Source organism: Hibiscus syriacus, unplaced genomic scaffold (assembly GCF_006381635.1).
Source record: "Hibiscus syriacus cultivar Baekdansim isolate YM2019G1 unplaced genomic scaffold, ASM638163v2 tig00110432_pilon, whole genome shotgun sequence".
Classification (NCBI taxonomy): domain Eukaryota; kingdom Viridiplantae; phylum Streptophyta; class Magnoliopsida; order Malvales; family Malvaceae; genus Hibiscus; species Hibiscus syriacus.
Genome location: NW_024062735.1, coordinates 753,375 through 768,428, shown reverse-complemented (window position 1 = coordinate 768,428; position 15,054 = coordinate 753,375). Strand labels below are relative to the sequence as shown.

The following is a 15,054-nucleotide window of genomic DNA, read 5'->3' as shown; positions in this document are numbered from 1 at the left end:
GAGCTCTAGGGGTAAAAAATCTTGGACCTTGTACTTTGATGGAGCCTCTAACGCTTTAGAAAATGGAATTGGGGCAGTGTTGATTTCCCCTAAGGAAATGTACTATCCTTTCACAAGCATATTAGAATTCTTTTACACCAACAATATGGCTAAATACGAAGCTTGTATTATGAGGTTAAAAGCAGCCATTGAAAGAAAGGTCAAGGCACTCAAAGTATACGGAGATTCCTCATTAGTAGTGTACCAACTAAAGGGAGAATGGGAGACGAAAGATTCAAAGCTAGTGGAATATCAAAATTTGGTCCTTGAACTGCTGAAAGAATTTGAGGATGCCACCTTCAAGTACCTCTCTCGAGAGGACAATCAGATGGAAGATGCTTTAGCTACCCTAGCAGCGATGTTTAAAGCTAATAAGAGAACAGACATTATGCCCATAATGATGCAAGTATACGAGACCCCAGCCCACTGCTATCACATAGAAGAAGAAATAGATGGCCATCTATGGTACTATGATATCTTACAGTACATGAGATACCAGATGTATCCTCCCAGCGCATCTGAAGTTGACAAGAGAACCATCAGAAGAATGGCAGCCGAATACTTGCTTGATGGGGAAATCCTATACAGAAGGGGGAGAGACCAAGTTTTACTGAGATGTGTAACTGCCAAAAAAGCAAAAAAATGTTATGGAAGAAGTGCATGGCAGAACGTGCAGAACACATGCAAATGGTTTGTCCATGGCTAGAAAGATTATGAGATATGAATACTATTGGGCCACGATGCAGACATATTACGTCAATTACGTGAGAAGATGCCATAAATGCCATATATATGCACATAAAATTCAAGCATCGCCTTCTCCTTTGCATGTCATGAGCTCACCCTGGCCATTCTCTATGTGGGGCATGGACTTCATTGGGGCAATCACACCAAAAGCTTCAAATGGGCATCGATTCATCTTAGTAGCAATCGATTACTTCACAAAATGGGTAGAGGCTGCTTCATATTCCAGTATCATAATATCCACAGTTTGCAGATTCATAAAGAGGAAAATAATATGTTGATATGGGTTGCCAGAAAGAATCATCGCGGACAATGCTACTAATCTAAACAACAAGATGATGGAGGAACTTTGTGTGCAGTTCAAGATAAAGCATGACAACTCTGTTACCTATCGCCCTAAAATGAATGGGGAAGTAGAGGCAACAAACAAGAACATCAAAAGGATTATTACGAAGGCTACAGAAACTTACCGGGATTGGCATGAGAAATTACCTTTCGCTCTTTATGGTTATAGAACGACTGTGCGAACATCGACAGGGGCAACGCCTTTCTCTCTGGTATATGGAACAGAGGCAGTCGTACCTATTGAGGTTGAAATTCCATCACTTCGAGTCTTGAAGAAAGTAGAATTGGATGAAGCAGAATGGATTCAATCTCGCCTCGATCAACTGAATCTTATTGAAGAGAAAAGGTTGAATTTTATATGTCACGGGCAGATGTACCAAAAGAGAATGATGAGAGCCCATTACAAGAAATTACACCCAAGAGAGTTCTGAGAAGGGGATATAGCACTTAAAAAGATTTTGCCAATCCAGAAGGACTTCCACGGAAAATGGATGCCCAATTGGGAGGTGCCCTACGTTGTCAAAAAGGTCTTCTCCGGGGGGGCCCAAACAAATTCAGACTCTGTCAAGAAATACTATGCCTAAAAAAGAAAAAGGAAAAAAAAAGAGGTTCAAGGTGAAAACCCGTAAAGGGCGCCTTGAAACCAATGAAGGATTTGAGTTGAAAACCCAAAAGGGCGGCTCAAATGTATTTTTGATGTGGAGGCATCCAACAAGTAACCTCCTCTAAAGACTAGTTGTTCGTGAATGACTTCACTTTTGCAAACAGCTCTGCCACCTTGAGATCTCCCAGACAAATGATTAACTCGGGACGTTAAATTAACTGATTCAGGAACACTTGTGCTAGAATTTGTTATGACATATTCTTTTGATTTCCAGAATCTTTGTTCAATTCTTTTACCATGACTTTGTGTAAAACTCAATTCAATCAATAAATTCCCTGATTATCATTTCAATTTTCAAAACATTCATTTTCACGCGCCATAAAAAGCATATGAATTCTAAACAAATGATTTTTTTGGTATTACTTTGCGATTAACCCATGAAAATATTGGAAATCCAAGGTCGTCCATCCGGTCGATATTTGCACTAGTTGAAGTGAGTGATTGATGAGAGGGCGAGACAAGAAATTACAAAAAGATTACGAATCAGACACTGAGTCAGGAAAAACGAAGACTTGACGAGGATAAAGAAAAAAGGGCCTGTGAAACCCTTAAAACCCAAAAACTCACCATACACACTCATGCATTCATCAAATAAGAGCATACACATACATTTACATCAAGTTTTGAAAACATGATGAGAAGAACTCATCCAACAAGGGAGAAGAAGTACATAATGAGAAGAATTTGTTCAACATTGGTTTAAGATTTCCAGTGGGGAGTTCATAATGAGAAGAACTCATCCAACAAGGGAGAAGAAGTTCATAATGAGAAGAACTTGTTCAACCTTAGTTCAAGATTTCCAGTGGAGAGTTCATAATGAGAAGAACTCATCCAACAGAGGTAAAATAAGTTCATAATGAGAAGAACTTGTTCAACCTTAGTTCAAGATTTCCAGTGGAGAGTTCATAATGAGAAGAACTCATCCAACAGAGGTAAAATAAGTTCATAATGAGAAGAATTTGTTCAACCTTGCATCAATATTTACAGCGGGGAGTTCATAATGAGAAGAACCCATCCGATGAGGGAGAATATGTTCATAATGAGAAGAATTTGTTCAACTTGGGTGATTCCATCACGGAAGGAAGTGGATTGATATCCCCCAACGAAGAGTTCATAATGAGAAGAACTCGTCCGATCAGAAGAAATTGGAACTCAAAATTTCACTGATGGACCAAACAGATGAAAATTGGTGCTTTCGTTTTTGCTCTATTCTTGTTTCACAACATCAAGCAAAGAGGGGCAGCTGTAATCCCTAATTTTCAAATCAGAAGTCAAATGCAGTTTACCCACTTCACCTATTCCCATCATCCCTTGATTCCTGCAGAGATATGCGGAAAATCACCGAAACATTTGTAATATTTTATGATTATATTATGTAAACATTTGGCTATAAAAGCCAAGAAAGATAATATGAAGGGATCGGTTTTTTTTTGTTTCCAGTAGAAATACAAAGCAGTTTTGCAAGGTAGTGGTTTTTTAGTTTTTATACTTTATTTCGAAACAACAACGTTCAATTTATTTTTTTATTTTATTTCGAAATAACAATAATATTTGATTTTTTCCGTTTAATTTCAGAATAATAAAAAACATAAATAATGTGTATTTTATAGTAAGAAAATAAAAGAAGTAGGAATCGAGGCTTACTTGAGCCAAAGGGGGCCTCGTCGGAGGTCGCCGGAATCCGGGAAAATCGAGCGATTTCGGGGTGTTTTCGGGTACTTTAAGGCTTTATTTGGTGGTTTTATTCCCAATGGGGGTTCCTAATGGGTAGATCTATTGTTTCGGGGCGATTTGAGTCGATTTTAGAATTTCCAACCACCGTGTACGGAGGCTGGAGTGGCGGTCGGCCGGTAGTCGAGGGTTGAGCAAGTTTGTCAACGGTAGAATGGTTGAGAGAGCTATCAAGAACTCTTTCCTTTTTTTGTGTTTTAGGTAAAAAAAAAAGTAAAGGTTAATATATGTAGGCTAGATTAATGGTAAAATTACATCTTAAATGCCTCTAATTTCCCCTTTTTTTACATTTTAGTCATTGTAAGGATCGAAATTGATGTTTAACCATTTCTCTATGCATGCTTTATTTTTCTGGTAAATTAACTATTTCAGTACCTTTAATTTTAGAGTGTTTTTACACTTTGGTCACTGCATCTTTTATTTCTATTTATTTTTTATTTTGGCATGTATTTTTATTTTATTTTGATTTAGTACTTATTAGTCTTAATGTAGTTACTGAATTTTATTTTCTTACATTTTGGTCCCTGTTTACTTTTTATTGAGTTACTTTCTTTTATTTTCTCGCAATTTAGTCATTATATTTAAATTTTATTATATTTAGATCTTTGTATTTTATTTTTCTTTATTATTTGTAATTTTTATTATTTTGTTTAATTTTAGTATTTATTTAATTTATTTTGTAATTTTATCTTAATTAGGATTAATATTCGAATCAAAATCATAAATTAGGATGACATTGTAGTTTAATTAGGGGCAATGCGAGTCGAGTTTTCGTATTATACCCCCGAATACTCGAATCAATTGTTCGGTTAAAATTAATTAATGATTGATATTTTCTAAAATTTTTAGTTTAATAAGTAGGTTAATCCCTTCACTTTAAAAACGTTCAATTTAGGTCTTTAGATTTTTAAATCTTTTAGAGCCCGTTATTTTAGTTCTCTGGTTTTTTAGTTCTCGAACTTCAATTAGACTTTAAATATTGACATAATTAAATAGGTTAAATAGAGCCTCCATTTTATCTTAGATTTTAAAGTAGTCTTTTAATTTAGGGGATAATTTGAGTCTGCCCTCGCGTAAACGATCGAGAGACCATCTCAGTTATTCGATTCAATAATTAATTAAAATTAAATAGGATTAATATTAGAACCTACATTTTAGATTTAAGCCCTTAGATTATTTAATTTTCATAATTTGACACCGTAGGTTAGAAAAGAGCCTTAATTTATTTTTAATATAATTAGGATTAAATAAAATTTTGCTTGATCGTATTATTTTTATAAATCTAAGGCACTGTTTACTTATTAAGGAATTAATAGTATATCTCTCGCGATCACGCTCAGGGGTTGACTACTGGTAATTCCCTAAATAAGTCGATATCCTTTTCAAAACCACATCATGTTTTAAAAAAAAAACGAGACAATGTTCGGTTATTAGGCACAATAACTGATCTCCCGCATTTACGCTCGGGGGCAAATGTTATCGGTCTCAATAAACGAATATCCTTTTCAAACTTTGCATCCTTAATGATTTTTAAATTAAATAAAGATCGAACTCAAAATTTTTGATTTTAAATATAGGGTAATCAACTAGGTACCAATTTTTGGGCGCTTGTGGGGGTGCTAATCCTTCCCCACGCGTAACTGACTCCCGAACCTGATTTTTGGATTTTTCGCAGACCTAAAGCTCGATATTTTATTAAAATGAAATGTTTTATTAAAATCACCCGATTTTTACGGTGTTTCAATCTCACTTTAAATGATTGGTGGCGATTCCTCACATTTTTAAACGATTTTCAAAAAGAAAATCTCGAGTCGGTATCGACCTTTCCCCGCCTGGGCGAAAAACGGTGTCGACATTTGCCACGAATGAAGGCATTCTTTATTCAAGGAAAAAATCAACTTTCATGTATACATTATTGTGAAGTTTTATAATATTAAAAAAATAAATAACTATTTATTTTTTATTTATCTTTTTGTATGTATTTACTACGTTTATTTTTAATTTTATAAGTCTTATAATTATCATTTATCCTTATATTGTAAATACATATTTAAAGTTAATGAAAAATAATAATAAAGAGATATATTGCCTAGTCTTTTCTGTTTTTCTCTACTCTTTTATTTCTTTATATTTGATTAAATTTCTTTTAGTTTTACAACATGTAATTATCTTGTTTAAGAGTAGTAGTTCATTTACATCAAATGTTAAATTTCCATCTAATCTAAGATTATTTACTTATCCAAATTTATACCGTAAATACGTGATTCAAATAAATGAGAATGTATTATATAGGTTCCTCTTTACTTTCTTTTTGAGCTAAGCTAATTATATGAATGATTATTTTTTTATCATTAATTTTGAAAAAGTTATATTTCGATCACTTATTTTATTGTTCTATTAAATTTTAATCACTTACGTTATCAATTATTATATTTTATCCATTGAACGTTTAATTCATGTTAGTTTGATGACATAACACATTACGGAAAAAAAGGTTAAATTTTAATTTGAACTTTGGACTTTAGATTAATATTAAAATAATATTAAACTTTGATTAAAATATCATTCTTACCTTTAAACTTTAGATAAATTATCAATTTAACCTTTGAATTCGACCAAAACTTTCAGTGGTTGGCCATCATTCACCGTCATCGTTATCAGTTACCATTGCTGCCAACAGTTGTTGCAGATCAAAATTTTTAATTCACTATTTTTTGTTATTTAAACATTAATTTAGTGTCTGTTTCACTAAAAAAACTTCAAACTCGATAAATTTAATATAAAGTCCTTCATTTTTTAAAATTAAATATCATTTATATTATTTTTATCCTAAAACCCTTTTATTTAAATCGGATACAATCTCACAATGAGTTTTAAGTATATTAATCCAATTTTATTGATATTTCTTTTTTGATAAATTATTTTAAATCCATTTTCTAATTTACATATAATATTATTTGTTCAAAATTAAATATTTATATTTAGGTATGTAATTCCATTGATAAGAAGATATATATATATAACAAAACGACTATTTAAGATTTATTTATCTTTATAAATGAGTTACTCCGTTTTACTAAGTTTGTTTCATGAGTTTACATGCATTAATCGTATGTGATTTTGCTTGTCGCCTTATTGCAGTTTGCAGGCTGCAATTTTAGGAGTCAGGCAGTGGGGATCTGGCACGGGTGCTGGCGAGATGGATTCTTTTATTCATGGTGTTGCTCGGGAGTCTCGGGGTTATCTCATTTGCTCTTACGTGTGGCAGCTACTGGTCTCCTCTGCTGGAAGGTCTTGGGCACATAGAGTATGGAGTTGGAGTGTTGTTTTGCTTCTTTGGAGTTTTGTGTGTGTGCTCCTTTTTAAGGCAGTACAAAATTGGGGTTTGGCTCTGAGCCCCATTTGTGTGTGTGCTTTGTTCGATTGTGGCTTTGTATTCTTGATCTATTGTTGGTTTTCTTTCATGGCAACTCATTGTGCACACTTTTTCCTCCATTTAGGTTTAGAGAGGGTTTTTTTTATCAAGGCTTGTGATGTTGTTTAGTTTTGTATTCTATACATCTTGAATACAAAATCCCTTTAAAAAAAACGTATGACGTATTTTATTAATGAGCGCTTGCATAGTGTAAGAGATACCGAATTAGGATGATTGATATGAAAAAGTACATATCGTATATTCTTCAACTTACTTTTTTATTTTTTACATTTCCGATAACATTTTTCTTTAATGGCTACTTTTTCTTATACATCCTTTTTTTTTACATCCACTTATATTGACTAAAGCATGCTACACATGGCCAAGCATGTCCTGCAACTCTCACTGCTCTTCCTCATATATATAATATTTATATCCAAATATATTCTTGATTTTGTATTCATAAGGAAAGACATTTCTTTAAAGAAAAGACTTAAAAAAAGTGTTATTATATAAATGTGTTTTCGTACTATGTGACAAAAGTATATATTATTCTAAAAAGTTAAATTGTTTAAGTACTATTTTAATTAAAAATAAAAGAATAATATTTTAATAATTTAACCCTTTTAACCGTTCATTGCATTTTTCAACTAAAATAGAATAATACTATTGAAATTGAACTGTATAACTAAAATAGTTCTAAAAAGACATGATCTCAATCGGATATTTGACATATCCTCTATTCTCACAAATAAAAACAAAATCCAAAATTTATTTCATTCGCCATTAAACACAAAGTATGAGTGAATAAAATATTTTTCAAAAGTATCAATACATGACATGAATAGTATTGAGTTCTCTTAAATTTAATATCATTACCAAGTTGATAATGATCCCTTATTGCCTCATGTAGCACCCACAAAACAAGATAGGAAATGCTAGCCTAGCCCACTGGGAAGGACTCCATCCAAATTAAATATTTAAGATATATATTCAAGTTTATGTTTGAAAAAGTAAAAATAGTTCGAGTTCCGAATATGTTAAATTTAACTATTCTAAAGATTATTCGAGTAATTCGTGAGTTTAATAAAAAAATTAATGATATATATCATTTAAATTAATATTAAAATTGAACTCAAACTCAAGTTCAAGCACTAACTAGTTAAATTTTAAGTTGAACACGGGATTTGAATTGATTTAAATCAAATAAATAATTAAATTGTGTGAGATTCAGTATTATTAATTTAACTTAAAATTAAATTAGCCACGAGATTGATAAAACTAATAAAACTAGTATATAGTTTTATAACCCTTAACAATTATATTGAATTGATTTTGTGTCATACTTCATCTGTAGATGAATCCAAATCGTTACCAGCCGTAATTCACATATTAAAATATTTTGTTAAAATCAGGAGTAAAAACGTCAATAGATGTAAAACACACACATATATAGACCCTAATCTAAATGACACAAAAATTAGTAATACTTTACATGAACCCCGTCAAAACCTGATTCTATCGGTCCCAAGTATAATCTCCGATAAAACTATATCAGTTTATGGTTTTGGAAAGGGGGGAAATGAAGTAAAATATCTGATTCAATTGTCATGAAATGAAGAAAAAGTAGGGCTATAAACTACGTTGGCTGAGGCCGTGGGCTGGTTCCTGTAAATTCCTGGCGTTCAGGTCCATTGGGTTAAAAGTTATCAGCGGAGGAGAGATGGTGGTTTCAAAAGCAGATGAATGAAAAATATGGAATTCAGCAATGGCATGGATGGAAGCAGACATGTGGAGCCAAAGATGCAGTTTTTTTATAATAAATAAAAAAGTATTGGGTGGTTGAGCGGATTGCAGGAGCCATGGCTTTTGATGATATCTATATGAAGAATAAGGAAGCAGTGTCCAGAACTCGAATATCAAACACACTAACCCCCAAATAAGAAACGACTCGTCCTTTTTGCAGTGTTCCATGTTTGGTCCTGGAGAATTTTTGGGAGAAAACCCCCACCCTCAATTGGAATCCATCTCTTGCAAAAGTATTATAAACCACATGTGTCTCTCTCCTTTTTATTTGGAAGCTTCTCTCTTCAATGCAACATTCATGAACATACACGATCAATTTTATATCCTCCACAAATTGTTGGAAAATGTGGTCATGAATTATTATTTTTACATAGCTTTGAGAATTCGAAATAAATTAAAATAATAATTAAAATTTAAAAGATATTATTTTATAAAAATTCATCTAAATCTGATTTAATATGAATTGAATGTACGGAGTTGGATGGAGAATCCAACCCCAGTAAGCAGGCTAGGCTACATTGTTAATAATAGAAGGTGATGCCACAACCGTACCAATAATGTTGTACCAGTAAATTATTCAACCCATTTGGAGGAAACATGAATGTAATGGGATTTCAATTTCGTCAATTCCCATAATAATATTATTCATACATTACTTCATCAAAAACGAATTATTATTCATACATTGCATTCTTCCATAACTATGATTTGACACAACGTGCCATCTTGGAACTTCTTCTACCCTCCTAGCTCTTACTATACCTTTTAAATAATTGGATTCCATATACCACACCTTCCATTTTTCTCACTAATTTTGCTACAATTTTCATCCATTATAGTCAAAAACAAAATCACCAAACGCCTCCCTCTACTTAGAGGTGGCCAATTAAATCGAGCTAAGTTTGGATCTCATCTAGTCTTAATATATTTATTAAAAAATAATTTTAATTGTATAACTATTTTTATATTTTTTATTCAAATATCTCCTACTTTTCTTAATTATCGTGTACCATATACTTGTTTTAGTTTTATAAAGATTAATAGCATAAAAATATTATCGTGCAACACATGTACTATTATAATGTTATGATGATCTAACAACTTTTCATAATTATATATATATTATCAAAATCCAAGAAGGAAGTTGGAAAACATTTGCCATTTTTTGCATGTATTTTTAGTACAATGATTGAAGGAATGGAGGGGTATTTGAAGAATTTGATGAAAGCTTGCCTTTAACATGTATAATTATAATTAATAACAAATATTATGATATGAAACTCAATGCACGGCCTTTTTTATTTTCTCATTTCTTCCACAATTCCTCTGTTCTGAATCTGCAACTCGGAAACCTTTTGTTTTTAATAGTTAAACATCGATGTATTAGAACAATATGACATTACCTTTTAAATATTTTTCAATTATTATTATATATTTTTATCATATTATATGTTAATTCATAAGATTGAATCTTTATATACAATGATTTAATATTTCTTTACTAATATGTACAACCAATCCGTACATCACGACAATAAAAAAATAATTATATATATATATATATTAAATGATAAAATATTTTCAAGTGCACACAACTTAATCTTAAATGATTATTGTCGTTGAAATTTGATTATACTGTACTCAAATAAAGATGAACGAGCATGTGACTTCCTAGGCATTGAACAAGGATTTTGCGTATATGCCATGCTTATTCACCAATCCCTCCCTTTAAAATTTAAAACATATATTTTATAATATTTTCTCATTTTTTCAACATTACGATCCCTTTAAAATTTAAAACGTTTTCTAATAGTTTGATTGAATACCAAATATGGAATTTGGTCAAGTTGTTGAGGACTTGAGGCTCATCCATTATTAACTTTGATTCCTCTCCAATACAAATTCTTCTTTAATATGTTTCCCCCTCAACCAGGGACAACATGTTAGATTTATTAAATTAAATTAAAATTATAACTAAATTGATAGACTGTATAATTCTTTTAACAACTGATAATTTAATTGGCAACGCTTAAATAATTAAGTGATTTGATTGACAAAAGTGAAAGACCAGTGATTAAAATGAAATCCACCCATAAGTAAATGGTCATTGGTGTGTTATATACCCTAAAAGTTTTCATCATTTATGATGTGGTGTATAAAAGATAATATATATGTATATGGTAGCAAAAGTACCACGGTCAAGTTACAAACACAAATTCTAATTGTCCATTGAAATTACCATTATTTTATTGTCTTACCATTGCTGAATTTTGATGCCACCGGCAAATCTATAAATGTGTTACATTTTAAAATATAAAATAATGTATTAATCGAATATTAATTTTTTTCTTAACAGTAAAATTCATTTTTTTTTTATAACAAAATGAAATGAATAATACAAGTCCACTACACGTTTAGTATACTAGACTAAGAAATACCTATACAAATGAAACGTAGACCAACACCAACATGACGCAATAATAATAAGCCAACAACGAAACAAAACAAATGGAATTACCACCTATACAACAGCCTCCAACGGCACTGTTAATTAAATTAACATTGTTATTATTATAATAATTCATAAAATATTAATTTAAATATGTTTTTTTTAATTTAAGATTTAAAAGTTATAAGTAATTTAAATTTTCACATTAAAATAATTTAATGTACAATATAATTATTTAGATATAGTAACTAGAATATGGTTAATAGTAGACAAACACACAAATTATTGTAGTCTATTGGAATTCTTATTTGCAATTATTATATCCACGGTTTCAGCATTTTCGTACTGGTAGGGTGATGGGCAGAAGGAAGGTATTCTTCTAAAAAACACTTGTTATTACATTTTAATAAAAACAACTGTCTCTTAAATTAATTAAATAAGCAATGTTTACATTAAAATACAGGTCTTTTAATTCAAACATTTTCATTTTTTTCTTCAATTTACACTCTATTAATATATAAATTTGTATATATAATTTCCAAAATATATATATTTTTAATGGAAAAACTTCAAAATACAAGCTTAATAATAATATATATAAAAGTTTCTTACATATATAATCTATTTTTTTATTTAATTATATGGTTTTTCCTTTGTGTTTTTCTTTTTCTCATTGTTATGTCAGCCCTCTCCTCTTTCACTGATTTTTTCAATTACACTTACAAGTTGTCTTCCCCAACTTCTCTCATTAAAACAGTCTCTCTTCAGCCCCATTCTCTTTCACTCTCTCTTTTTCTCTTTATTGTATAATGAACAAAATGCTCTTACCCACAAGCCACTGATAAACCCTTTTTCACACAAAGCTTTCCCCTTGATGAATTGAGTGGTTTTCTCTCTCTCTCTCGAGGTTTTATAATTACCTCAACCTTTTTAGCCCCCCTCTGATATGAAATGGAAGAAAATCTCGACTGTTCAGACTCAAATATTCTCTGTTCAGACACCACGAGCTCTTGCTTGGATGAGTTTGGGGTTTCCACTGCTTGTGACCACCACCTTAAAATTCAAGTATTTAATCAACAAGACAACTTTTTTATAAACAACAGATCAACTCCTTTGGTGGGCTGTTCCGATTTTGGAATTCAGGGTGATGATAGAATCAAAGACATGGTTGAAAAAGAGGTGCAGCATTTGCCTGAAGATGATTATCTCAAGAGACTGAGAAGTGGGGATTTGAACTTGAGTGTTAGGAGAGAGGCTCTTGATTGGATTTTGAAGGTCTGTTTGTTTGGGGTTTTTTTTTTTTGATCCATTTCATCACATTGTTTTTTTTATGATCAAGTTTTATTCTTGGATCAAACAATTTCCAACCCATCATAAATTTTTGTTTTAAAGTTCTATTTCTTAGTTAGCTTCTGTTTTTACTTTTGTCGTTAATGGAAACCAGAAATCAGAATTGTGTTTTCTTTTCTGTGATTCCGCTTGTCATTCTGTATCTTTTATAATGCCTAATTGGACTATGATAATGTGTCAATGAATGATGATCTCACAGTTGATTATGAAAAAAAAAGATCATCTTTGATTTGATTTTTTTTTCATTTGTGATCAAACAGGCTTCTGCTTATTACCATTTTGGACCTGTGAGTTTTTGCCTATCCATTAATTACTTGGATCGGTTCCTATCAGTTTATGACTTACCTGTAAGTTCATCAACTTTGATTCCTTCTTTTTTCTTACATCATAAATCACAGCCACTGATCTTTGTCTTGAATCCTTGGTTTTGTTTTCTGTGTTTCGGGATAAACATTACACAGAGAGGTAAAACATGGACAATACAATTGCTGGCTGTTGCTTGTCTATCAATTGCAGCCAAAATGGAGGAGACAAAGGTGCCTCAAGCATCAGATTTGCAGATGGGAGAACCGAAGTTTGTGTTTGAAGCTAAAACAATATACAGAATGGAGGTTTTGGTTTTAAGCACATTGAAGTGGAGAATGCAAGCCATTACTCCTTGTTCTTTCATTGACTACTTCCTGTGTAGAATCTGCAATGATCAATATCCATCATCAAGTTCAATGTGCAGATCATTACAAATGATATTGAACACAGTCAAAGGTTGCTTTCTATCTCAATGTCCGAATTAATCTTATCTGTCTGATTTTCATTGTACAGGATTAATGGGTGTTGGTGGGGGGGGGGGGGGAATGGATGCAGGTATTGACTTCTTGGAATTCAGGCCATCTGAAATAGCAGCAGCAGTGGCAATTTCTGTTTCGGGAGATATGCAAACAGTAGCCATTGACAAGGCAATTTCATCTTTCACCTATGTAGAAAAGGTAAAAAAAAAGCAGTAAAAAATAACAAAAACAAAGATCTTGGCATTGTTCATTTTTTACTATTTTGATGATTCAGTAAAAAGGATGTGGATGTGGGATTATTATTTTTTTTGCAGGGTAGAGTACTGAAATGTGTTGAACTCATGAAAAAGTTGTTCATTAATGGGGCTGCTACCGCTGCTGTGACAACTCAACAACGCTCATCAGCTTCTTCCACTGTGCCCCAAAGCCCCATTGGGGTGTTGGATGCAGCCTCATGCATGAGCTATAAAAGTGGTGAAATAACAGTTGATCCGAATGCCAATCTTTCAAAGGAGGAAACACGGCAACGACAATGACGACTACGACAACAAAAAAGCTTCACAATCACAAGATGATTTCAAGTGACCTTACCCTTTTCCTCCATTTTTTTTAAATAATTAGGTCCAAAATCAATTTGGTTGAATGGGAACTTTGGTGTGGTTTTGGAGCTCTGAAAGAGAAATGGGGAAAATACAAAAAGAAAAAAAAAAGGATTTCCATGTTGTTCAATGCTAAAAGCATGAAAAGGTTGTCACCAGCTGTTTATATAAATCAAGATGGCCTCAAATTACAGCTATTGGTTTCACAGGCAGAAGAAGTGAATTGAATGTTGGCGTTTTAGTTTTTACATTTATTTTAATTACTACAGTATTATTATTATTTTTGGAAACAGCTCCTGGATAACTCAAAATGTATTAGTAATAGATAATTAATTGTCCAAAAAAGGCCTTGTAATTACAAATATGCCCCCATTTCAATTTTAGCTGCCCCAACTGTGCTTACTTTCAAGCAGGAGACGGTGCCGTTTCTTCGTTGGATATTGGGATCACAAAGGGCCATGATTTGGTCCCATCCAACACCTTTCGCTTTAGTTCAATTGGAGTTTTGAGTTTGGTGTCTGAATTCTGAAACGATAAAGGAAGAAGGGAGAAATCCAAAAGCCATACAGTAGATAAAAAAGAAAGCCATTAATGGATAAATTAAAAGAAGCCTTTATTTATTTGCAAAAAAAAAAGTAAGCTATTTAAATATTGCACAGATCTTTATACATGGAGAATTTGTTTGTCTCATTGACTGTAATATATTACCTACTGACAGTATATTTTTATATTCAATTTTCGTTATTAAAAACACTTACATTTGATTCTGTTGCATTAAAAACAGTACTACATACATGGTTTCAATTATAATTTAACTCAATCAATTTATGTACATTAAGTTGCGCCTCAATTTTTAAACTTTATTTAGGGAATCACTATGGTTTGTTTCCATACATATATATAATTATCGTATCACACAAACAGAAAAAAAAACAATACCAATAATCTCCATGTGCTTAATGGCAGGATTAAATTGGGTTAGTAGCATAAAATTATATATATATATATATATAACACTATTTTTTTATGCATAAAATTCAAACTTAAATCTTATACCCACACAACATGGGTTAAAATAGAGATAATATCAGGAACTCCGAAAGCTGTCCTCTGAGATTCTGATGTAC

At 31.8% G+C, this 15,054-nt stretch overlaps 2 protein-coding genes across 2 annotated transcripts; both read left to right on the top strand.

Annotated features, from left to right (window-relative positions):
- The first annotated feature begins 1,121 nt into the window (after positions 1-1,121).
- On the top strand, positions 1,122-6,918 carry LOC120125532. The gene is made up of 3 exons (XM_039143941.1): positions 1,122-1,474; positions 6,665-6,814; positions 6,891-6,918. Exons 1-3 carry the CDS (start codon positions 1,122-1,124, stop codon positions 6,916-6,918), a joined length of 531 nt encoding a protein of 176 aa, XP_038999872.1.
- A 4,912-nt stretch (positions 6,919-11,830) lies between these two features.
- LOC120125554 (cyclin-D4-1-like) lies at positions 11,831-14,150 on the top strand. Its single transcript, XM_039143958.1, has 5 exons — positions 11,831-12,468; positions 12,804-12,890; positions 13,005-13,305; positions 13,405-13,526; positions 13,643-14,150. Exons 1-5 carry the CDS (start codon positions 12,145-12,147, stop codon positions 13,862-13,864), a joined length of 1,056 nt encoding a protein of 351 aa, XP_038999889.1. The 5' UTR covers positions 11,831-12,144; the 3' UTR covers positions 13,865-14,150.
- Positions 14,151-15,054: the final 904 nt, after the last annotated feature.

What these genes read in the sequence shown, in the direction of transcription:
- LOC120125532 (XM_039143941.1), top strand. Translation starts at nt 1,122, where the DNA reads ATGGAGGAACTTTGTGTGCAGTTCAAGATAAAGCATGACAACTCTGTT. An exon ending in AATCTTATTGAAGAGAAAAG is followed by an intron (nt 1,475 to 6,664) that starts GTTGAATTTTAT and finishes GCCTTATTGCAG; the next exon opens with TTTGCAGGCTGCAATTTTAG. An exon ending in CTGGTCTCCTCTGCTGGAAG is followed by an intron (nt 6,815 to 6,890) that starts GTCTTGGGCACA and finishes CTCCTTTTTAAG; the next exon opens with GCAGTACAAAATTGGGGTTT.
- LOC120125554 (XM_039143958.1), top strand. Translation starts at nt 12,145, where the DNA reads ATGGAAGAAAATCTCGACTGTTCAGACTCAAATATTCTCTGTTCAGAC. An exon ending in CTCTTGATTGGATTTTGAAG is followed by an intron (nt 12,469 to 12,803) that starts GTCTGTTTGTTT and finishes GTGATCAAACAG; the next exon opens with GCTTCTGCTTATTACCATTT. An exon ending in CTTTCACCTATGTAGAAAAG is followed by an intron (nt 13,527 to 13,642) that starts GTAAAAAAAAAG and finishes TTTTTTTTGCAG; the next exon opens with GGTAGAGTACTGAAATGTGT.